At 43.7% G+C, this 24125-nt stretch overlaps 1 protein-coding gene across 2 annotated transcripts in view; it reads left to right on the top strand.

Moving 5' to 3' along the window:
• Positions 1–24125, top strand: part of GPAT4 (glycerol-3-phosphate acyltransferase 4) — an 845426-nt gene that overhangs the window by 387220 nt on the left and 434081 nt on the right. For both annotated transcript variants that reach the window (XM_044082998.1, XM_044082999.1), the window contains exon 3: positions 995–1064. In XM_044082998.1, the coding sequence (XP_043938933.1) occupies positions 995–1064 (70 nt within the window). The remainder of the gene's footprint in view (positions 1–994; positions 1065–24125) is intronic.

Below are 24125 nucleotides of genomic sequence, written 5' to 3'. Positions count from 1 at the left end.
AGTGGAGTTTACAGCCAGCAGATAGGAGAGTTGTGTCAGCCACACAACCCTTGTGGGGGAACCCGTTCCTTTCTCTCTACTCAATTGTCCATCTTTTCTGCAAACTTTGCTACTTTGTTGTGATTACTTAAGATCCCCCACCCCATGCAAGATGTAGCTTGCCAAAGCCATTGTTTTTTCTTTCCCTTCACTTTGCCAGCCTTCTGACACCTGGAGTCCTCCATGATTCTAGGGCTGCATGTTGAGACCCTGTTCCTGAAGCAGAGGCTTAGCTTTGAAGTCAGTGTTGTCTCGTTTGTTTTTTGTTAGAAAGTACTTTTAAATGTACACTGAAAAAAACATGTAGTTACAAACAGCTGACTGGGAATTTTGCTTATCTGAGAGAAATGCCATTACCACAGCTTCTAGTAAACATGTTAGAATATATATTATGTTGTGCTGTGTTTCTTAACTATTACTATATGGCCAGTTTTTGCAGCTTTATGTGTACTTTTTAACATGTTACTTGTTCATATCTCTCAAGTGTACCTCATTTGGAGAAATGTTCCTCATTTTGGATCTTAAAAAGTTTGCTCCTCAAAGTGACCCATTGAAAGGTCTGCCACATATTCAGTGTTTTTAAGGTGTTTTTTTTTAAACAGTTATCCATGGTGAATAGGACTGAATCATATTAATTCACCAAAAGAAGTTTTAAAAAAGCACATTTGTAACCATACTGGAAGTATCTTAATTGAAGTGTACAGTAAGCTGTTAAGTGTTCCATGTTTTGCTCCATATTTTGGAGGTGGAATGTTGAGAACCATGTACCTTTCACTCATCCACAACGTAGCAAAATGTACTCAGACTTGTTCAGGAAATACTGCCAAGCTTTAGATTAGTCATGAATCATTGTATATGAAAATGATGACTACAGTTGGTGGAAAAGCACTGTGATCTTTGCTGTGTAGTGAGTGTTGTTTAAGTAAGTAGAATTATTTTCTGTGTTTTCTTGCAGTGGGCAACATTGCGTCTAGAGAGAGGTGCCAAAGAGAAGAACCACCCACTCTATAAGCCCTATACAAATGGTAAGCATTGTGTAATAAACCACAAAAAAACTGCATCATGCGAGAACAGAAGCTGAAAGTAAACAGTTTTACTTTCAGCTTATTTATGTGTTTTCATGGTAAGCATTGCGTAGTTTCTTTTGTGTATTCACACACAACAAACAGTAGCTGTATAACAGAAAGTTCTGTTAACTAAAATTCATTCACATTGAATAGTCTGTTGGTCTGCATTTTAAGCTTGCAAACAGACAAATTTTCTTAATATAACCCAGAGAGGTACAGCGATGCAGATTAATCAGTGTGACTAACAAGCTACTACTAACTTTTTCTTCATCCAGGTTTGTGAGCCTGATGGTAGGCAGCTGCATTTTGGATCAATGGCGTATTCTTCCTTCATCCATAATTTTCTGTTTTTTAGCATTGCTTATCTCATTTGGCTATTTCTTAAACAGGGTGGTGTGACCCTATTTGTCAACTTGTGCATTTACTTAGTTCTTACTTGTGGCTTTTTTAAAGCCATTTCTGGCAGAACTGAGAATCTTTGAAAGGTACAGCAAGGAGTGGGATTTAGCAACATGCTGACCCTGTCCCCCTGCATTGACCTGCAGTATGTTTTAGTATCCATTGCATGCACATACCAGAAGATGCAGTCTGTTCAGTATGGCTATTCCCTTTGTATGTTAGTAGTTGTAGCCTTTGCGAGGGCTAGCTAGTGTGCTCATTATAGTAGTGTCTACCCCACCCCCCACTCTAAGGCAGAGAAAAGTCAGACAAATCTAATGTCTGCAAAATATTTTACGCAGCAGTTCAGCATGTCTGAGTTTCCTCCTGTAGATCTTTGAGGTTTCCTATGGCACATGTGGCTACTGCACTGTATCTCCATTTAGTAGCATATTCCCAACCTATATAGTCTGTGCTAGGTCTGGTCCTCAAAGGTTACTTCTTGGAATGTCCTTACTCATATCTTCAGTTTGCCTGCAAATATTCCCTGCATGCTTAATCTTTTGGGTCTGGCAATTAGTAACAATCTGTGGTTAGGCATGGCAGAGTCTACACATTTTTTCCAAATTATTTAGGTGCTTCGCTTTCATAGGTTCATAGGTTGATACTAGGCTATCTGCCCTAGGGCATTTATAAGCCTAGCCAGAGTGTGTTTGGCTTTCGCCACCCTTTTAGATTAGCTGACTGTGCCTCTGTATAGTAGGTCACAGAAGATGACCCTTTTGAGGTTAGTTTACTGTGCCTCTGTCTAGTAGGGACACAGAAGAGATGCCAGGGGTAAACCTATGATCTCCCATCCACTCGTCAAGATTTCAATTGAAGAGGGTCATTGAGGGACTGTGCCTAACATGGATTGGGATTTTGTTCCAGAGTGAGTGGAGCCTCTGGGGTATGAATCTGTCCCTCCAGCATGTCCTATTTATTTCTGTGCTGAGGTTTAAGTCCTTGGAGCGTGTAGCTCTAAGGGGTTTGGATTTCCTGAGGTGGAGCATGTCCATTAATTCTGGGTTGGACATGGCTTTATCCGTCAGGCACAGATCACCTCTGAGTAGGCGGTAAGCAACTGAGTAGAGCTGGAGTTTCTTTAGCCTAACTGCTTAGGGCATCTGTTTGAGTCCCTTGATCCTCTTGGTGAGGTACTTTTGGGGTCTTTCCAGTTCCTGCAGGTGTCAGGTAAGGTACATCCCAAATGGGGCATTGTATTCAATTATGGGCCTGATGAGTGATGAGTAGAGGGGCACAATGACCTCTCTTGATCTAGATGTGAACCCTTTCGTGATAAGGTGGGCTATATAGAAGGTTCTTTCTAACCACTTTGGCAACGTGATTGTCAAAGGAGAGATTGCTATCTACTTGGGTCCCCAAATCCCTAATTACGTCTTCCATACTTAATGTATTACCACCTATGTGGTAATTTGTGGGCACTTTGTTTTTCCCAAAGGCGATGACTATGCACTTTTTGGCATTTAGCTTTAGGCCATGGCTCTGGCACCAGTTATCCGTCTCTGCGAGACCCTTTTGGAGGATGCTTGTGTCGGTTGGTGAGTCGATTATGGCACCCAGTTTTCAGTCATCTGCGTACTTGGTCAGCCATAGTCCTCCCATGTTAGCCTGTACCTCAGAGACTTATATACCGAACAAGAGAGGTTCCAGGACTGAGCCTTGTGGGACGCCACTTGTAACTGGTTTAGAGTCTGACATAGCACCTGCAATTCTGACCATGTGGGTTCTATCCCTGAGCCAGTTTGCAACCCACCTTGCGACATAGGGGTTGATATTTAAGCTGGTGAGCTTATTTATGATGCCCGAGTGGGGTATTGTGTCGAAGGCTTTTGCGAGGTCCAGGTAGGCTGTGTAGACTACCTTCCCTTCATCTATGGCCTTGGTGACTGTTTCAAAGAAGTCGACCAGGTTCAAGAGGAAAGATCTGCCCTTAACAAAGCCGAATTGGGTAGGATCCAGTGTTTGGAGGTTCCCAATGTCTTTGTTTATGAGTTTCATGATGATACGCTCCATAGCTATGCAGACCAGGCTAGTCAGGCTTATAAGGGCGATAGTTTCCGGGGTCCGTTGTGGCACCACCTTTTTGGAGTGGGACCACTTTTGCTGTACGCCATTCCTTGGGTACATATCCTGTAGTAAGGCTGAGATTGAACAGTGACTTTATGTGAGGATTCAGTTCTTCTTGAAGTTTGTGTAAGACACAGCCCGGGACACCGTCCGGTCCCATTGATGCTGTGTTTTTTTGCTTTGGAGAGGGTAGCTCTCACCTGTGCATCTGTGATGTCAGGGAGGCTACACTCTGTTGGGATAGACATTTGCTCTTTTGGGGGGGAAGGGGGGGGGTTTGCACTGAACCTGTCTGCCAGGATGTTGGCAATGTCTGTGGGTTCAGTGTATTTTTTGTCATTTTGAACTAACTCAGAGCATATCTGGGAGTTGCCACCCAGGTTCCTGACATAACTAAAGAAGGTCTTGTGATTATCTTTAGCATCTTGTGCAGTTTTTCTTTCGAAGCTGACCTTAGATGATTTTATGAGGGATCGTAGTTTCTTGCTAGTACTGATCAGAGATGCCTTCCCTTTTTGGGATTTTGCTCTGTCATGTAGTAGCTTCCTCCTTCTGTTGTATAGCTTATTTATGTCTGGGGTCCACCAGACAGGTCTCCTGCCTTTGGAGGAATGAGTCTTGGTTTTATTTGGGATAGCATGATCCATGCATTCCTGTAGGTGTCCATAGAAAGCGTTTGTAAAGGATTCTGCGGTTTGGGCCGTATTTTCCACTGGCCCGGGGGCTTTGAAGGATTCCACCTCGGTTTTGAGAAGTGTGAAGTTTGCTTTTAAGAAGTCTTCACTGTGGTTTCATTGGCTGGAGGTGGGGACGGCATATGGATGTCCAGTGTGATTAATTTATCGTCAGATCTTACCAATGAGGTGTATACGTCTGGTATGGAACATATAGTCCCCATGTTGGTGATGATCAGGTCCAATATGTTTTCCCCTCTTATGGGAGTGGTGACCAGTTGTTCCATAGCATTTAAGTTTATAAATTCTAGGAACCGTTGGGCGAGGGTGTTGGGGCTTGAGTAGTGCTGCCAGTCTATTTGAGTTTATAAATTCTAGGAATTGGGCGAGGGTGTTGGAGCTTAAGTAGTGCTCCCAGTCTATGTTTGGGTAGTTGAAGTCACCCAATATAATGGTGTTTGGAGAGACCTTCATATTCTCCAGTGTTCTCAGGAAAGCCGAGTGGGGTTTCTGAGTTTGGGAGGGTGGTCTGTAGCAGGCTACAAACTGAAGGGCAGTTTTGCCCACTGTTAGTTGCACACGGATGGTCTCCGATGCTTCATGCAGTGCCACTAACCTGGAGGTGTGGGTATCTTTGATGAATATGGATACTCCCCCTACTTTTGTGGTTCGGTCCGAGTTTTGGGGCCGAAAAGCATGGTATGAGGTATAACCTGATAGTGCTGGGGTGCTCTCGGGAGCCTTGAACGAGATTTCTGTTACTGCACAGATATCGATATTCTCCATACTGAGGAGAGCCTCGAGTGCGTGCATCTTGAGGTTTAGACTTCTGGCATTGAGCAGCATTACCCTTAGTTTCTTTTTCTTTGTGTTGTCTATGGAGGTGGGTTTGTCTTTTGAGCCTTGCCTAAAAAAGGCACTATGGGGGTGACAAGAGCCTTAGCCAGTATTCGAAAGCCCAGGGGTGACAGGTGCAAGCCGTCCCTAGCGAAGCAACGTGGCTTGTCGAGCACATCATCCCAGGCTGACAGACACTGGATCCTCTTTGAATGACACCAATACTTTAGCCAATTGTTAAAATTGATCATTTTGTCTTTATACTGTGGCATCATTCTTGGTGAGGGTAAGATGCTACTCAAGGTCAGTGTCATACCAGCCTGGGCTCCTCTGTCTCTTTTCATGTAGTCCAGGGAGGTACGTCTTAGGTCATTCACACCAGCATGGACAATGATGGAGTCATATTTGTACTTGCTTTGGAGTGACCTGAGTGCTTGTGTTATGTGGCGGATCCTGGCCCCCGACAGTAGCTTACAGTGACCTTCTCCTTGTTCAGCCTGGTGAGTGGGACGTTAGTGTGTCTGACAATAGAGTCACCTATTAGAAGTGTATTAGGTGTGTTGTTTAGCCTTAAGGGCTGTGACTGTGTAGCACACTGACTTTGTGAACTATGTGATGTGGGTATTGTTGTGGTGTAGAGGTTGCTTGGATGTCTTCTTTGGAGGTCTCTGCTGCTTGGGCAGATTTTTATTTAGAGCCTCCGAGTATGTTTTTGTGTGTTTGTGTTTGGTTTTCTGTTGCAATAGGTCTATGTGAGACTGGATTTGTGGTGTGTGTGGTTACCTTCTCCTTCTGACTGACTGCGCCAGTATTGGGTTGAGAGAGCTCAGCCTCCAGTTTGGCTATATAGTTGCATCTCTCACATATATTTGAGCTTGTTGGGAGGAGGAGAGGGTGGTCTGTGTACATAAGGCAGTTGTAACATTGCCTCATGATTCCCAGATTCACCAGCTGGACTGGAGAGTAAACCCGAAACTGACTTTTGGACATGCCAGAATAGTATAAGGAACTACTTTTTGACTGATCAAAAAGGACCAATAGGGAGCCAAGTACTTAAAGGGAGTATAAGAGGGTGTAGTGCTTTAGTTTATTAGTGCTTACTTATAAGATTACTTATACGAGCAACTGCAGGGCTTTAGAATGAAAATAGAGTGCTTACTTTGAGATTTAGAACAGTTCTTAGGGAAAAAGTGAAGAGCAGACTTTGTGGAGCCGGGAATAATTTAAACCCCTTTAAGCGGCGCTGCTCTATGCGCAAAATCGTGCAAAACCACCCAAATGCGGGTTCTAAATCAGGGAACCTGAAAGAGATAGGAATTGACCCAGAGTGCCCAATAAGCTACTAGTTTCAGGGCTGAGACCACTCAGTGTTGAGTGTTTGTTCCTGACTACACCTATCAAAATGACTTACAGATCTAGATTCTTATGAAGATACCTCTTCTTGTCTCAAACTGGATCAAACCAATCAGGATTTTGGCTGCAGTGAACCATTATTAAAGACATATATGAAGGTCTGAATAGCTGGCAGGATAATAGTAGGCTTAGGCTCCTCCATATACACAAGTTTTGTGGTAAAATGTTTTTAAATGAGATTCATAGTATCCCTAAAAAGACATCCTCAGTGAAGACCCTGAGGCAGTAACTTACACATTGTTCAGGTTATAAACCAAAAGGGAGCTTATGGCCCATGTAATCTAGACTCTGTTTGTCTTCCAGGTCAGAATCTCAACACTCCTCGTGGGGAAGGTCTCTTTTATTTTGCTGGGGACCATACTTAAGGTGAAGACTTCAGATGTTTTTTTTTTTTTTTTGTGGGGGGTGGGGGTAGCTCACTGCTAGCCACCAATGTACTCTTCTGTGAATATTTTTTTGTATTGAGAACATTCTGGAGTCTGGGCATATACCAGTGGGACAGGATCCAGAAGTTAGACTATGGTAACATTGAGTTGGCTGTGGCAACTAGGATAAACATAGTAGTAAATACTGCACCCGACTCGTAGAGATAGCTGATTAAACATCTTAGGAAGGTCCAGAAGAGCAGAGACTGATATCAATCTCTGGGAGAGCGCATTTATTTATTTCAGGACTGGAGTCTAAACACCTCCCCCCACACTCATCTAGGGACTTTTTTTTTTCCTGATTATGCAGTTCTAGAAAACATTGAAGCATGGCTTGTCTGTAACATTACTGGCAGATTGCTGCCTGCTTTCATTAAAAAAAATGTCTTAAAAGCATTAAATGGTGAAATGCCATGGAAGACTCCAAAGTTAAGTTGGAATTTACAGAAAACAGCATCTGTTGTAGTGTCAGTTGAAAACATCCTCAAGATTTCAAAATGTGAATCCACGAACAGTGAAATCTAAGTCTCAAAACAAGAGCAGGTTGGCAGGCAAATCTCTAATGGAGGAGCAGACAGATTTTGCATTTCCTAAACACAAGCACAAGTTCACCCAGAGTCTTGGTGCAATAATAAATAAATGCAGCCTTGTTTTACAGTGAGTTCTGTGGTGCTATAATAAATAAATGCAGCCTTGTTTTACAGAGTGTTCTATGGTGCTATAATAAATAAATGCAGCCTTGTTTTACAGTGTGTTCTGTGGTGCTATAATAAATAAATGCAGCCTTGATGTTCTTCGTGTTTCACTGTTGCAGTCATTAGATTTGGGTAATCTGCTGGCAGGTTGCCCTCAGTCGGCCTGAATTCCAAAGTCTTGGGTCCTGCACCGGTTGCTGTCTTCTCTTCCATGACGTCAGGTCGTCAGGGGTATAAAACATGCAGCTGACGCCATTTTCTTTAGTCTTTCTTGCCGCGCAGTGCCCGAAGCAGAAGCATTTCGCAAGTGCCGGTCGTCCAACTACTGAAATATTCGCATTTGAGTTTCAGAACCGAAGTCTTCAATAAAGCGAAGTACCCCGTTGGGGAAACTATTTTCTTGCTTTTTACCGATGTCAGAAAAAGTTAATAATTGTATTACTTGTGGGAAGCAAATACCTCATAAGGATTTCCATTTATACTGCATTCCTTGCCTAGGCCCTGACCACAACGTGCCTGACTGTCTGTTTTGTGCTAGATTTAACCAATGCACTTTTAAGCGTCTGTATATTTTTGCATCTAAGTATTTTGGAAACAGATTTAACTACCCAGCGATGTCGTCTGATAGCAATCCGACTACCGGAGTACATAAAAAACGCAAAGAAAAGGACAGAGAAAGGCAGTCGAAATCCAAAACTGACAACAAAGCTTCTCCTAAACCAGTCGCCGGTTCGCCAGTACTCAGTGAGGCGCTTTCGCAGCCCCTGATACCCGCTACCTTCGAGTCGCAGGCCTCTACCGACACCCATGTGGAGTCAGGCATGCCGCAAGATACTCAAGGTATTGGACCGATGGATGGATCTCCCTCAGATGGGTCCAGAGCCGCTGAGCAGGCACCGGCTTATGAGGGTGTATTCAGACCTCAACATTTTTACATCAAACCGACGAAAGCTGCAAAACCAAAGGCAAACACACCTTCTAAAACTAAAAGAACGACGCCTGAGCTACTTGCACAGGCCTCTATGCCTAAAAAACCTGATCAAAATGGCTGAAGACCTTATTCCCTTGATCAGGGGTGTACCCATCCCCCTCCAGATAAGAGGCCTAGGCAAGACACTGACTGAATCTTCAGATCAGGTTTCTATTTCTTCTGATTACTCTTCTGATCAGGAATTATCTTTACCTCTTTATGAGGATTCTGATGCCGAGGAGTCTATTCCATCTGCATCTCCTCCTGAGGATTATTCATTTGGAGAAACCTTGCATACTTTGAGGGAGCATTTTCACTGGGAGAGTCAAGACTTCTCAGAATCAAAAAAGAGGCTCAGGGATTTCCTCCTTCTCCCTCAGCACAAGCCTTTAGCCATTCCCCCTGTATTAGACATTGTGGATGATGTTTTTTCGGAGTCAAGCCTGACCCCTGACTCCTTACCTCCGGCTCCCAGTAAGCCTGATGGGTATTACAGGGTTCCTGACTCTCATAAATTTTTATTTAGAAACCCTGCTGCTGATCCTGAAACTATTTCACAGGGTCCTAAGGGAGTTAAGGCCTCAACTGCAAAACAACCTCCCCCCTACGACAGAGATTCCACGGCGCTGGACAGATGGGGAAAAAAGGTTTATACATCTGCAGCCTTGGCAATCAGGGCCTTAAACTGTCAATTTCATATGCTTAAGTACCAAGAACATGTTATGGGATTGCTGAAACAGAAAATGATGTTGATTTCAGAATGTGCAGAAAATAAGGAATTGCAGGAATTATTGCATGCAGCTGAACAAGTTGGATAGCATACTTTGCAATGTGGGTTTGATTCTTTAGAGGCCTCCTGCAGGGCCGCAGTTACTGGATCTGTGATTAGGAGGCATGCCTGGTTAAAGGAACAAAATTTGCCTGATCATGTTAAAGCTAAATGACTAGATGCACCTTTACAGCATGATTCTCTGTTTGGAATTAAGCCAGAAGAGGTTTTAAAGTAAATGGAAGACAAAGCTAAGTCTGTGCAAACTGTTGAAGATTTCTTACAAGTGCAGCCACCTAGATTCAGTAGACACTGGCCTACAAAAAATTGGTCCTTTCCTGTGTCAGACAGAGCTCAAAGGGGCAAATCCAGACACCCCAAGGGTTCCAGGTACCAGGCTCAAGACTCATACAGGTCAAAGTAATGGGGAGCATCCACCTCCAAATCTGGAGGAAATAATGTGCAAACCTACAGAAAGCAATCCCAATGACTTCCCTCTGCCTACACCAAGCACTTATCTTTTGGCAGCACCCATAGGGGGAAAATTAGCACTTTTTGCTCAGAATTGGCAGTTAATAACCCAGGACAAGTGGGTACTGAACATCGTATCACAGGGATACAGATTCCATTTCCACAATCTGCCAATGACAAATGGTTGGCCAGACCTGCCAAAAAAACAATGGGCAGAGGCACAGAAACCGGTGACGTCCCTCATGGATATGGGGGCCATTCAGATGGTACCAGAACAGGAAAAAGGACAAGGTTTTTACTCAAGACTGTTCTTGGTACCCAGAAAGGAAAAGGCCTGGCGGCCAATACTGGATTTATTGATTTTGAACACATACCTGGACATTCCAAAATTCAAAATGCTCACCTTGCAACAGCTTCTGCCCATGCTGGGCAAGAATGCTTGGCTGGTGACTTTAGACTTAAAAGAGGCATACCTGCATGTCCCAATAAGACAGTCGTGCAGAAGATACCTCAGGTTCAAAGCTGGCTTACTGCATTACCAATTCTCTGCACTGCCCTATGGCTTATCTACTGCGCCCAGGGTCTTTACAAAGTGCCTGGCACCAGTAATTGCATTTTGCAGACAAAGAAGTATTCAGATTTATCCTTACTTGTGCGACTGTCTCATTCAAGCAGAGAACAAGGACACTCTTCTATGACACCTGGCATTTGTGAAAAGGCTTCTAGCATGCCTAGGGTACACAATAAACGAAAAGAAATCACAACTGGTATCCTTTCAAAGGATAACATTCCTGGGTGCAAGCTTGCATACAACTGCCCAGATGGCTTACCTCATGCCAGACAAACAAAGGCAACTGACTACTTACTTCAAACTGATGGCAACAAAAACCCAGTCTTCTGCAAGACAAATTCTGCAGGCTCTGGGCTTCATGGCATCCTGCATTCTACTAATTCCATATGCAAGACTGCATATGAGGAAACTTTAATGGTACCTAAAAAGTTTATGGAGTCAACATACACACAGTCTGGAAACAATGATTCCTCTCATCCCCTGCCTGCAACAGGAGTTTCTATGGTGGGCAAAGGCCTGTCACCAAAACATGGGATGGTCCTTCACTCTACCCCCTGCCAGCCAAACCTTAACAACAGACACATCAGATTATGCCTGGGGGGCCCACATGGCAGGAAGATGCATTCAGGGCATATGGGCAACAAACCAAATGCATCTACATATCAACCAGAAAGAGATGCTAGCCGTTCAAAATGCCCTAACAGCATTCAAGGATTTACTTCATCCAGGACAACTACTGATAAAGACGGACAACACCACAGTCATGTGGTATATAAACAAGCAAGGGGGCACGCACTCATACCCCCTTTGCAGATTAGCCATGGCACTGTGGGACACAGCTTTGACCTTCCAGATAAATCTTCAAGCTCAATTCCTGCCAGGAAAACAGAACACTATGTCAGACAATTTAAGCAGAAACCCTATGGATCCTCACGAGTGGAACCTAAATTCGCATGTATTCAGCATGATAAAGAAATGGGGGAGCCCAGACATAGATCCATTTGCCTCTCCTCAAAATTATCAACTGAAAAGATTCTGCACAAGGACTTATCACAGGCAAGCATGGAAAGTGGACGCCCTGTCTTTCAGTTGGAAAAACCTGTCAGTTTACGCCTTTCCTCCTCTGCCTCTTCTACCCAAGGTCCTCCTAAAAGTCAGATAAGAAAAGCCAAAAATGATATTAATTGCCCCGGACTGGCCCCACCAATACTGGTACCCAATCCTAAGGAACTTGTCTCAATACCCAGCTTGGACCTTGCCTCAACCAACGACACCTCTCAGGAAAGCTGTGATGGATGTCATTTTGGAAGCCAGAAGGCCTAGTACTAGAAAATCTTATGCTGATAAATGGAAGAGATTTTGTGCTTGGAATCAAGCATAAGGAACTGATACAGCAGAACCACATATTCCTCAGATATTACAATGCTTAACTGAGATGCTTGACAAAGGCCTATCTTTCTTATCAATCTAAATCCATGCCTCTGCCATTTCGTCTCATTACAATACAGAGCCACCAATCTTTTCTCATCACTTACTAAAACAGTATCTTAGAGGAGCCAAAAACCTAAGGCCTCCTAGAAGATCACCTTTACCTGCATGGGACCTCAATTTTGTGTTGGAAAAGCTCACCCTGCCTCCATTTGAACCAGCCGCTACCGCTGATATAAAGTTCTTATCATGAAAGACAGTCCTGCTACTAGCAATTACTTCAGCAAGAAGGGTTTCAGAGCTACAGGCCGTCGTGGCTGTAGAGCCTTTTATCATATTTTACCCAGACAAGGTGTCTCTGAGGACAAATCCTACTTTTATGCCTAAGGTGGTTTCCAGTGTGGCTCGTAACCAAACAATCCATCTACCAACTTTTTATCCAAATCCGCAGAACAAAGGGGAGAGAATTCTGCATTCCTTGGACGTACACAGACCGCTAAGATTCTGCTTGAGCAGGGCAAAAACTGAGCAATTACTAGTGTCATATGCTGCAGGATCAGAAGGAAAGGCTATCTCAAAGCAGACAATTTCAAAGTGGATAAACCACTGCATCCATTTCTGCTACTTACACCATGGGAAACCTGTACCCAAGGGCATTAAGTCTCATTCCACCAGAGCTGCAGCTACTTCAGCAGTCATTCTCAGAGGAGTACCAACCAAAGACATTCTAGAGGCTGCTACTTGGAGTTCTGTTCACACCTTTACAAAGCATTACCATTTGCCTCTCTACTCGTAAGTTCAGGGCAGGCTTTGCCACTGCAGTGCTGCAGGACCTTATAGCCACACCTAATGCTGTTTAGCTCCAGCCTCCCAACCATAGCTTTGGGATTCTACCCAAATGTAATGAATGCAACAGTGAAACACGAAGAACATAGTACAGTTGTGTACACTTACCATAAATGTAGATGTTCGAGTGTATTCACTGTTGCAGTCCAGGTTACCCTCCCGCCATTCCCCTTTCATTCTACAGTTTATCTTTCCTTCTCTGTCTTCTACAACCTATGTGTTGTATTTGCTTGTAGATGAAGGTAAAGTTTATATTGATGCATGTATATATATATATATATATATATATATATATATATATATAGAATATTGCTACCTTTTTGGGGGCACCTGACATTGGGGGTAAGAAAAACTAAAGAAAATGGCTGCATGTTTTATACCCCTGACGTCATGGAAGAGAAGACAGCAACCGATGCAGGACCCAAGACTTTGGAATTCAGGCCAACTGAGGGCAACCTGCCAGCAGACTACCCAAATGTAATGACTGCAACAGTGAATACACAACATCTACATTTATGGTAAGTGTACACAACTGTACCTTTTACTGTGTGTTCTATGGTGCAAGCTAGAGATGGGATTTTGAAGTTTTTAACCTATTTCTTTATTGTGATGTGACGTGTGTTGATAGGTATAATTTTGGGTAGAATTGGGGGCAGAATCCCCCACATTGGTGCGGCTTGCCCACCTGCAAGTAAAAAATGTATATTTTATAGTTTTCAAAAGTGTTTTTTGAATTTAAGTCTTGGAAAATGGTGAATTGAAATGGTGTGCTTCAATGACTTCTAGATAAACCTGCCAGATTAAAGTATAAACATCAGCAAGCCGTTATCCAGTCACCAAGAACTGCTAGGGTTTTGTTTGTCTTTTCGGCTTTTCCCGGTTAGGGGTCGCCACGGCAGAACTCTGGTCTGCTAATGATTGGCAGTCATTAATTATGGTGCCGAGTTGCCAGCCCGACGCCCAACCTTCAGCGAAGGCACGCCCATTCACGCATGTCTTTCGGAGGCCACTTGACCGCGGGGAGGACATGCAGACTCCACACAGAAGGGCACCCCAGCCGAGAATCGAACAAGAGAACCTCTTGCTGTGAGGTAACAACGCTATCACTATACCACCGCGGAGAACTGCTGGGGTAGCAGTGTGATTCACTGGCTCAGCCAGATAGCTTAAGCATAACTGGCCAGTGGCAAATATCCTACAAACAGATGCAAATCATAGTCCATACAAATAACTAACATAGTAAGTAAACCTGAAGTTTGTCCGTAGATAGTCAAATCTCTGCCATCTTAAAGAAGAAGAAGAAAAAAAAAAACACACTGTCTGCCTCTAAAGGGGCTAACACTGGTGGGAGATTTCAGGTGGCAAACATTTGCACCAGGGGCTGGCAAGGGCTATACCTCACTGATGCTGGCACCAATAGACCTATGAGACACTGGCATGGTTGCCATGACCACATGTCATTATCTGTTTTCTGAGTTTCTGTATTTTCCAGTGTTGCTACCCACCCTTGGGCCAGATGCCCTCATTTGATCTTAATCGATGACCTTGAGCAAAGCACACATTTGCAGGCACGTTCCTGTCTTTATCCATTGTGAGAAAAGGAAGCACGCTAAACCCCCCCCCCCCCCAGCAGCTCCACGAATGCCAGGTCTTGTATTCAGGCCCGAGTCATCCTTTTGTAGTACATTGTGGCTAAGATGTCTGTAGTTGAGGTAATTGCATGGAGCTGTGGCTCTCAACTGAACAGATTTTCATAGAATGTTCAGAAGTTTTACTCATATTTTTGGTTTGTCCCTTATAAAATTTGTGGTTTTCTGGCAAATCACTGAGGATTGAAGGTAATAAATCACTCAGATTTGAGTTTCAGACTTAATAGCCTTAAAAAAATACATGCCATTACACATCCTGTTATTCTAGAAGCTTTCTACATTTGTAAGAATAATATTTAAAGTCTGTTCTTATTTTTGTGCCTTTGTCTCCCCATTATTTAAGACTTTGTCCACATTTCTTGTGCTGTGAGTTTGAGAGGTATGAGCTGTGCTCAGAAGGTTATTGGCACTGGTCATGACACAGTGGTACAGTGGTTAGCATTGTTGCCTCACAGGCAAGCAGTTCTTTGGTTTGATTCTCAGCTGGGATGCCTTCTATGTGGAGTCTGCATGTCCTTCTTGCATTTGCGTGGGTTTCCTCTGGGTGCTCCGGTTTCCTCCCATATTCCAAAGATATGCATCTGGAGCGTTTCTCTCTGGGCCTCCACTGAAATTGGGCTCTGTCCTTATCAGACTTTTCCAGTAAACAAATGTCAACTAAAATAAATAAAGAAGTAAATGAAGGACCCACTTGTAGACAACAGCAGTGATGAAAACCAGCAAGTTACAGAAGGATTTCTTCCCTGTAGTCTGTTGGGAGGGTCTGTGTCTCTGTATTTGACTCATTGATACTGCACAGGTACAGACAGGCCCAAAGGGCACCAGTTGCATCTGTTACCATAACGATGGCCTGTCTGTGAGAGGAGAATGGCAAGGCCATTGTGAATGACTTTCATATGATCTTGAGGAACTTCTGCCAAACCGTCCAGTAACTTGGGAGAATGAATATTGCCCTGCCTTTTCTTAGCATAGCTTCATAGGTATATATTAAGCTAACGACCACTAGAGCTTTTAAATGCCTAGCCGTGTAACCCAAAATGTGGCCCACAAATTTGATTTATAGGGAGTGATTTACTAACTGCCTGTCCATCACAGACATGAGAGCCAAACCAGAGTGAGTTTCCAGTTACCCAGCCATTGCTTCAAATTACACTTGAATAAGGATAGAGAGGAGCTCTGCTTCACATGGATGGTGAGCCTTTTCCAGAGAATGGGAATTCCCTGAGAAACATCTGTCTGTCTAGCATGTCCTGTTTATGTTGCAAGCAAAATTTAGGTATTTTATCTAGTAGTTCTAATGCTGTTTGTTTTGCATATGCAAAAATTCATCAAAACAAGGTCCAGGGATACCTTGAATGCCAGGCAAAGATCACCTATCAGAAGCATGTGTGATACCAAGTAAAGAGATGGGGCTTTCAAGAGATCATCGTAGGACATTGTGCTTTCTGCCTGTATACTTTTTTGTAAGGAACCTTTGTGGACGTTCCAGTTGATGGATGTGTCTGGTCAGGTACATACTAAAGGAGACATTGTACTCTATGATGGTCCTGATGAGGGCCAATTAAAGTGATCTCTTTAGACCTATAGGCTATGCCCTTGCTTATAAGTTAAGCAATGTAGAAGGATTTTCTTACTACCTTGAGTACATGTTGGTTGAAGGCTAGGTTGCTATCTACATAGTTCATAGATCCCTGACTATTGAATCAACTTTTAAGGGTGTTTTATTGATATTATAGTTACCCAGGGTGGCAGACTTCCCAAAAGGTACTATAATGCATTTCTTGGTATTGAGTTTTAAGCCATGGCTTTGACACTAAACATGTGTCTATATTAGACCTTCCTAAAGGGTGTTCTTGTCTTGGGGGGGATTTAGTGACTGCTTCCAGTTTGCAGTCATCTGCAAACTTGGTTAGCCAGTGGCATTGACATTGTCTTTGACATCCGAAAAGTAGATACCAGAGAGGAGTGGACCTAGAACAGAGTCCTGGGGGACTCCACTGGTGACCGGCCTCTTTTTATGGGGCTTGCTTTTCTCTCATCCATTGTCTCAGTGACCTTTTCAAAGAAGTCCACTAGATTCAGTATGCATGACCTTCCTTTGACAAAGCCAAACTTGGATGGGTCCAGTGTGGAGGTCGCCTGTGTCCTTGTTTATAATTTTCATGATGATTCTTTCCGTTGCTTTGCATATAAGATTAGTCAGACTAATGGGTCTGTAGTTTCCGGGATCTGTTGAAGGTCCTCCCTTATGAAGGGGATGACCATCACAGTCCCCCATTCATGTGGCACAAAGCCTGTTTTAAGCTATAGTTAATGACTCCAGGAGTCCTGATAAAGTTGTATTTTAGACTATTCAGGAGACATCCTGGGATGTTATTCGGACCCACTGAGGCCGTGTTCTTGTCTTTAGTGAGTGCAGCCAGTACATGCTCCCTAGCTATAGCTGGAGTGGGTTATGTTTGAGGTTATTATTTGGGAGGATAAAGTTGGAACTGAATTTATCCACCAACAGGTTCCCTCAAGTGTTTGGCAGACTCGGGCACCTTGAGTGACATTTTTCCTGTAAAAGGAATATATAAGGAAACCACTCCAGTACTTAGTAATAATGACCATCCCTCCTGGCATGTCTAAAGCTCAGTTCCCTGTGGTTTCTCCTATTACCCTGGTGAACTTGGGCATTCTGAGGCAGTGTAGCAACTTCCTCATGTACACACACAACCCTCTTCTCTTACCTCCCAACACTCAGACTTGTGAGAGATGCACTTGTATATCCAAATTGGAAGCCATGCACTCTCAAGCCAAGACCGGAATAGCTGGTCAAGAGGAGAAGGTCAGCACCTGCACCACACCACATGCAACACAGCCCTCCAGAACACCCACAATCACAGCTCTCACATAAAAACACAAACCACACACCCCACCTTCGCGGAGGCTCTCAATAGAAATCTACCCAAGCAACAGAGACCTCCAAGGCAGAAATGCACTTGACCACCACAATGCAGCACAAACCACAAGACACATAGCTCACCCACACAATGTGCCCCTCAACCTACGCCCCTAAGGCAAAACAGCTTGCCCAATACACTAATCATAGGTGACTTGATAGTGAGGCACAATGATGTCCCACTCACTAGGCTAACTAAGGAGAAGGTAGCAGTCCAATGTCTATCAGGTGCCAGAATCTGACACACAACACACGCACTCTGTTCACTCCACAGCAAGTACAAGTATGACTCTGTCACTGTCCATGTGGGTGTGAATGACCTGAGGCGCACCTCCCTGTACTACATACATGGAGGAGCTGTCTGATGATGTGGCCCAGGCAGGTATGACCCTAGCCCTGAGCAACATCCTACCATGTCCCAGAATGATACTGCAGTACAAGCAGAAAATGATTGATTTCGACAATTGGCTAAGTTTCTGGTGTCATTCTAAGGGGATCCAGTATCTGTCTGCTTGGGGATGACATGATTGACAGACCTCGATGCTTTGCCAGAGCTGGCCTGCATCTGTTACCCCTGGGTTTCCAGATACTGGTTAAGGTTCTTGCCACCCCTGTAGTGCCTTTTTAGGTGATGTTCCAAAGACCAAATTGTCACCCTAACAGCTATAAATAAATGCAATCAGAAGGTCATGCTGCTCCACGCTAGCAGTCTAAATCTCAAGATGCACTTGCTTGAACCACTCCTCAAAATGGAGAACATCGACATTTGTGCTGTAACGGAGACCTGGTTTAAAGAGGCAGAAAGCACCCCTGCATTACCAAGCTATAACTTATTCCACACCTTTCGGCCTGAGAAAATGGACTGAAGCTCCAAAGGCAGTGGAGTCTCCATATTCATAAAGGGTATGCACATCTCCAGACTAGTAGCCCAGCATAACGCATCTGAGATACTTCAGTTACAGCTAATATTGGGTAAGATGGCGATTCAGGTCATAGCCTGCTATAGGTCCCCAACCATGTCCCAAGACTTTCACTCCACGTTCCTAAGCACCCTGGAAACTATTAGGGTCCAACCCAGTACTCTTATACTAGGTGACTTCAACTACCCCTCCATCAACTGGGAAAACTACTCATGCACCAATACACTGGCCCAATGCTTCCTGGAATTTATCAATTCCAACGCCCTTGACCAGCTCATTCTTACCCCCACTAGAGGAAGCAACATCCTTGACCCAGCTATTACTAACATGGGCAACTGTTGCTCTACACCAGTAGTCAACTCCTCCCTGGTTAGATCCAACCACAAAACTAATCACCATGGAAATCCACATCTCACCTACACCGCCCGCAAAGTTAACCACCATGAAAAACTTCTCCAAAGCTGACTTTGGGCTCCTAAAAACAGAGGTGGCTAACTTCATGGCACCCATGTCAATGGAAAATAGATGCACGACTGCCAAATCATACACCAATGCACTGTACGAACACATACATAAATGCATGGAACTAGCCATACCCAACAGAATCAAAACACTCTCCTCACAAAAAAAAAAAAAAAAAAAAGGAAGCCAATCTGGTGGTCCCCTGCCATTAAGTAACTCTACAGCAGAAGGAAAAAACTGTTGCAGAAAAAGGTGAAGTCCCAAGACCGGAAAAACTCCCTTATTAGCCTCAACAAAAAGTTGAGATCCCTTATCAAAACCTTTAAAACCAGATATGAAGGCAGAATTGCGGCAGACACTAAAAACAACCACAAAGCCTTCTTTAGTTATATCAAGAATTTCCACGACAATACCCAGTTTTGCTCTGATTTACTGCACTATGGTACCTCCTGTACTGAGCCAATAGATATTGCCAGCATACTGGCTGACAGATTCAGTGCCAACTTTATCCCCTCTCCCCTATAAAGGACCAATCACAATACTGGAGGAATGCCAGGCACCTAGCATTACTGCAGCACAGATTAATGCTGCATTGTCCAAGGCAAAGAATACAGCCTCCATGGGACCAGAAAATATCCCTGGATGTGTTCAACATGAACTGCAAAGTGAACTGGCACCACATCTGTGTGCCCTGTTCAGTCACAGTCTCGCCTCAGGCTTTGTCCCTACCAAATGATGCACTGCTACAGTCATCCCTCTCCATAAAGGGGGAGTAACTGAAGACCCTGAGAATTATCGCCCCATTAGCCTGATGAGTCTGATATGCAAGGCTATGGAGCGCATCATCATGGACGTAATTAACAAGGATATAAGGAATCTCCAAACTCTAGATCACATGCAATTTGGTTTTGTGAAAGATAGATCATGCCTGCTCAGCTTGGTTGACATTTTTGAGTCGTCGCTAGAGCTGTGGATGAGGGCAAGGCAGTTCTTGCAGCCTACCTCCATCTGACCAAGGCCTTTGATACCATTCCCCACTCAGGAATTAACTCCCCAAACTAGACATCAACCCGTATATTATTAGGTGGGTTGCAAATTGGCTCACAGATAGAACTCACAGTGTGAAAGTAGCGGACTCAAAGTCAAACTGCCGACCAATGACGGGTGGAGTCCCGCAGGGATCAGTCCTGGGTCCTCTTCTGTTTAGCATCTACTTCTCAGAAGTTCAGGCTAAGACGGAGGGATTCTGGCTGACCAAGTTCGCAGACGACTGCAAGCTGGGAGCCATTATTAACTCCTTAAGCTTAATGCCAAAACATGCGTCATCATCTCCTTTGGGAAAAACTCAGTTCCCACTAATTACCACATCGATGGGAGCCCACCGAACACGCTATAAGAGATCCGGGGACACAGGTTGACAACAACCTCTCCTTCGACCACCACATTGCCACTGTGGTCAGAAAGTCCTTCTATGTGGCACATCTTATTACCAAGGGTTTTGCATCCAGGGAGAAAGAGGTCATCATCTCTCTCTACTCTTACCTCATTTGGCCAGTCATCAAGTATAATGCCCCATTTGGCATGTAACTCACTAGACACATGCAACTACTGGAAAGGCGACAAAAGTACCTCATGAAGAGGATCCTAGGCCTTAAACACATGTCCTACATGGACAGACTCAAAAAACTCCAGCTATTCTGTCTCGTATCGTCTACTAAGAAGCAATCTCTGCTTGACTTACAAAGCCATGTCTGACCCAGCACTGTTGGAGATGCTACATCTAAAGAAATTCCAATCCTTCCACATCACATGGTTCAGAGACCTCAACCTCATAACCACAATCAACAGAATATGCTGGAGGTACAGGTTCATAACACAGAGACTGCCCATGCTCTGGAATAGACTTCCCATACATGTCGAGCAGAGCACCTCACTGGCCCTCTTCAAGAAAACTCTTGATGAGTGGATGGGAAATAGAAAGTTCACCCCGGGGATCACTCCAGTGGCTCTACGTGATAGAGGCACTGGGAACTAATGTTGGGCAACACGATGCCAGGGCACTATTGTGGGCTAGGCTTGTAAAGACTCCAGGGCCATTAGCCTAGTGCACACTTATGAACTATATTGCCAGGCTTGTGAATCTAGCACCATTATCTGCCAGTTCAGCACATTGCTGTGTGCTGGTCTTGAGGTTTCAGATATAGTTGTAAAGGGTCTTATAGTTATCTTTCACTTGGGAAGATATCTTAACCTCAAAGTTGGCATTGCTTGCCCTAATTAGCCGTCTTATTTGTCTATTTAGTTTGATTAGATAATTTTCATCTTTATAGAAATTACCCTTCCTGATTTTTGCCATAATTTTCTTTCTTTTGTTGCATATCCTGTTTAATTTGGGATGCCACCAGGATGGTTGGTTTCTGGGGCTAGTTCTGGGCTTACATCTGGAAGGTACAGCAGCCTGTATGGCAGCCATTGACATGGTTGTACAGATTTTTTAAGTGCAATTCAGCATGGGGCTGGTATGCTCTCAGGGTTTGGAGGGGCATTGAATTTTGACAAACCATCACTTATTAACAGGTACTTTACCTTGGAATAGTTCCTGTTACTGGTTTTAATGGGACTACAAAGTTGATTTTGATTTTGAGGGAGACCGCTTTGTGATCAGATCTTACCAGGGATGATGAGACATTGGGGAAAGGTGCATCATTCTCCCATATTTGCGACCATGAAGTCCAGTATGTTGGAGCTTCTAATGGACATACTCACTATTTGGTCAAGGGTATTGTATTTACTAATCCAGGAGTCTCTGTGCCTGTAGACTTGAGGCCATGTAGGATTCCCAATCCGTAGAGGGGTAGTTAAAGTCTCTCATGAGTAGAATGTTAAGTTGGATGGTAAGTGTCTGTAGTAGGTCCAAATATGCATTTTGAGCTTTTGGAGAAATGGAGGATATGATATTTTGTCTATGGTGATCTGCAAGTGGAGGAATTCCAGTGTGTCATACTGTTTGACCACCGTAGAGACATGCTTGTTATTGATGTATATTGAGACACCTCCACATTTAGCAGTTGTCTGTGCAGCTACTTGTCTAAAATTGGAGAGGGCACCGAAATCTTGCAGCATCAGGGTACTTTCTACTGCTATTAATAATATGTCTGTGTAACTGCACTCTGTCTGTATTCTCTAGTGTAAGGAGGGCTTGGAGGGAGTGCAGTTTTTTTTTTAATATTTAGGCTCTTGGCATTTAACAGTAACACCTTGAGGTTCTGTTGAGTTGATTTTGCTGTGTTGGTAGGTTTGTCAATTTGGCATTGCCTAAAAAAGACAACGGGGGTGGACAAAGCTGTAGCCAGTATTCAAAAGCCTAGAGTGGAAAGGTGCAGACCATCCTTGGCAAAGTAATGTGGTCTGTTGGCCATGTCCTCCCGAGCTGGCAAATGTTGGACCCCCTTAGAATAACACCAGAAGGACAGCTGTTTATTGAAAGCAATCATTTTTTTTCTCATATTGTGGCATCATCCACTGTGGTGGTGGTGGTGGTGATATGCTGCTCAGTGCCAGGCTCATACCAGCCCACGAGACACACAGTCTTTAAGCTCCAAAATGTCTGTCTTTATGTAGATCAGGGAGGCATATCTCAGGTCATTTACACCTCCATGGAGTATGATGGAATCATATTGGTACCTTTGGTTTAATGGCTAGAATGCATAAGTGATGTAAAAGATCCTGACTTCAGATAAGCAACTCTAGCAGTTGTCTTCTTCTTCAGCCTGGTTAGAGGGGCTTCAGTATATCTTACAACGGAGCACCCTATGATGAACATTCTGGAAAGTGTGTTTGCTTGCCTTAGGGCCTTAGTGTTTGGGGCTCCACTGAGAGTGACAGTGTGTGTGGTGGTAGGTGCCTTTGGGCCTGCTGAGGCATAACTTTGACAGCAGGTGGTCTAAGTTATCTTTGTTGTTTAGGAAGATTGCTTTCAAGTGTCTCAGCATACGTCAGTGTATATATGTGTTGTGTGCTGTGTGAGGTAGGTGCTGTGTGTGTGGTGGTGACAACCTGATGTGTGCTTGTATGCAAGAGGTTTGCCTCTAGTGTCATTGTGTAATTGCAGCTGTCACTTACTGTGTCTGCTTCTTTAAGGATTAAGTGGTTGTAATTAAAGATGAGACAATTGCTACATTGCTTCAATGTGCCCTTATCCACCAAGCTGGCTGCAGAGAAATTAGAAAATTGCATATTCATGCTGTCAATTTCTTTCATTTATGAGCTACAAGGGAGTGGCGTATTGAGGTTAGAAGTCTATTAAGGGTGTGTTGTGTGTGCAGACTAATAAGGGTGCTTTACTGGGGCAGATTATGCTAAGCAGTACTAAATGCTACTAAGTTTAATGTTAACACAATACTGAATTCTGTTAAGTCTGTAGGTGTTGCCACTTGACGGCCGTCTAGCTGCTCTAAGCTTGTTAGCACACAAGGTATTTGCACAGTATTGCTGATTTACAGGCTCCATATTTATGGGCCATTCTACAAAGAAATTTGGCTTTCTAGGCATTTGCTACTGCACAGGGCACTGCTAACCACATAAACATGCAAAAAACCCCCAGAAAACTACCTCTCTGGCCAATAAAATGACTACTACACTTTGAGTCCTTTTGTGTGTTCCCAGCTCAGATGGACAAGGCAAACACCTCATGCCACAAAGTGAATAAACCCAGTCCTTCTGATGTAAAAACAGAATAGAAGAAATAGACAAGTGCAGTGCTAACACAAACTGCATAAACAACTAGATGGAATCCCTTGCTGAAGATAATTTCAAGACAGTAACAGTGAGAAAAAGCTTCGTTTTTTACAAAAAAAAATGCACACTGAAAAGCAGGAAACAGTAGTGATCTTGCAAAATAACTTAGTGCAATTTCACACTCAAAGGTGCTTGACATTGCCTAAATGGCACAGGATACAAGTAAAACACTTCTTGAATGCAGGCTAGGACTCCAAGCTTTGCTGAGCTCCTGGAAAATGAACAGGAGACAGTATGTAGTGAAGGTTTCCTCAAGAGCAATACCGGTTTGCTGGTCGGACCCTCAGTATCATTAATCTATGGAAAACAATAGGTAGGAAAAGTACATAAGTAGCTTATACAACATTTTATAGCAATGAAAGCGGGGAAGGCGGGACTTTGGAAATTAGATTATCAGTAGGGAGGGGGGAGGCCACAAACACAGCCTTATAAAACAATAACAACAGAAGGATGCAAATGTTGTGTTTTTTTTGTTTTTTGTTTTCCCCAAAGAACAGGCAGGTTAGCTACAGAGGCTGGCAGTCAAATAAAGCCAGTATTGGAGCTCTTTCAGAAACTTTAGCTTACTGTGTTAGTGGGAGATGGGGCAGACGCAGAATGCAGGTAGGTAAATGAGTAATGGAATATAAAATCACTGAAG

Source organism: Protopterus annectens, chromosome 9.part0 (genome assembly GCF_019279795.1).
Source record: "Protopterus annectens isolate FY-2018-M chromosome 9.part0, PAN1.0, whole genome shotgun sequence".
Classification (NCBI taxonomy): Eukaryota; Metazoa; Chordata; order Ceratodontiformes; family Protopteridae; genus Protopterus; species Protopterus annectens.
This window is presented reverse-complemented; position numbering and strand designations above follow the sequence as displayed.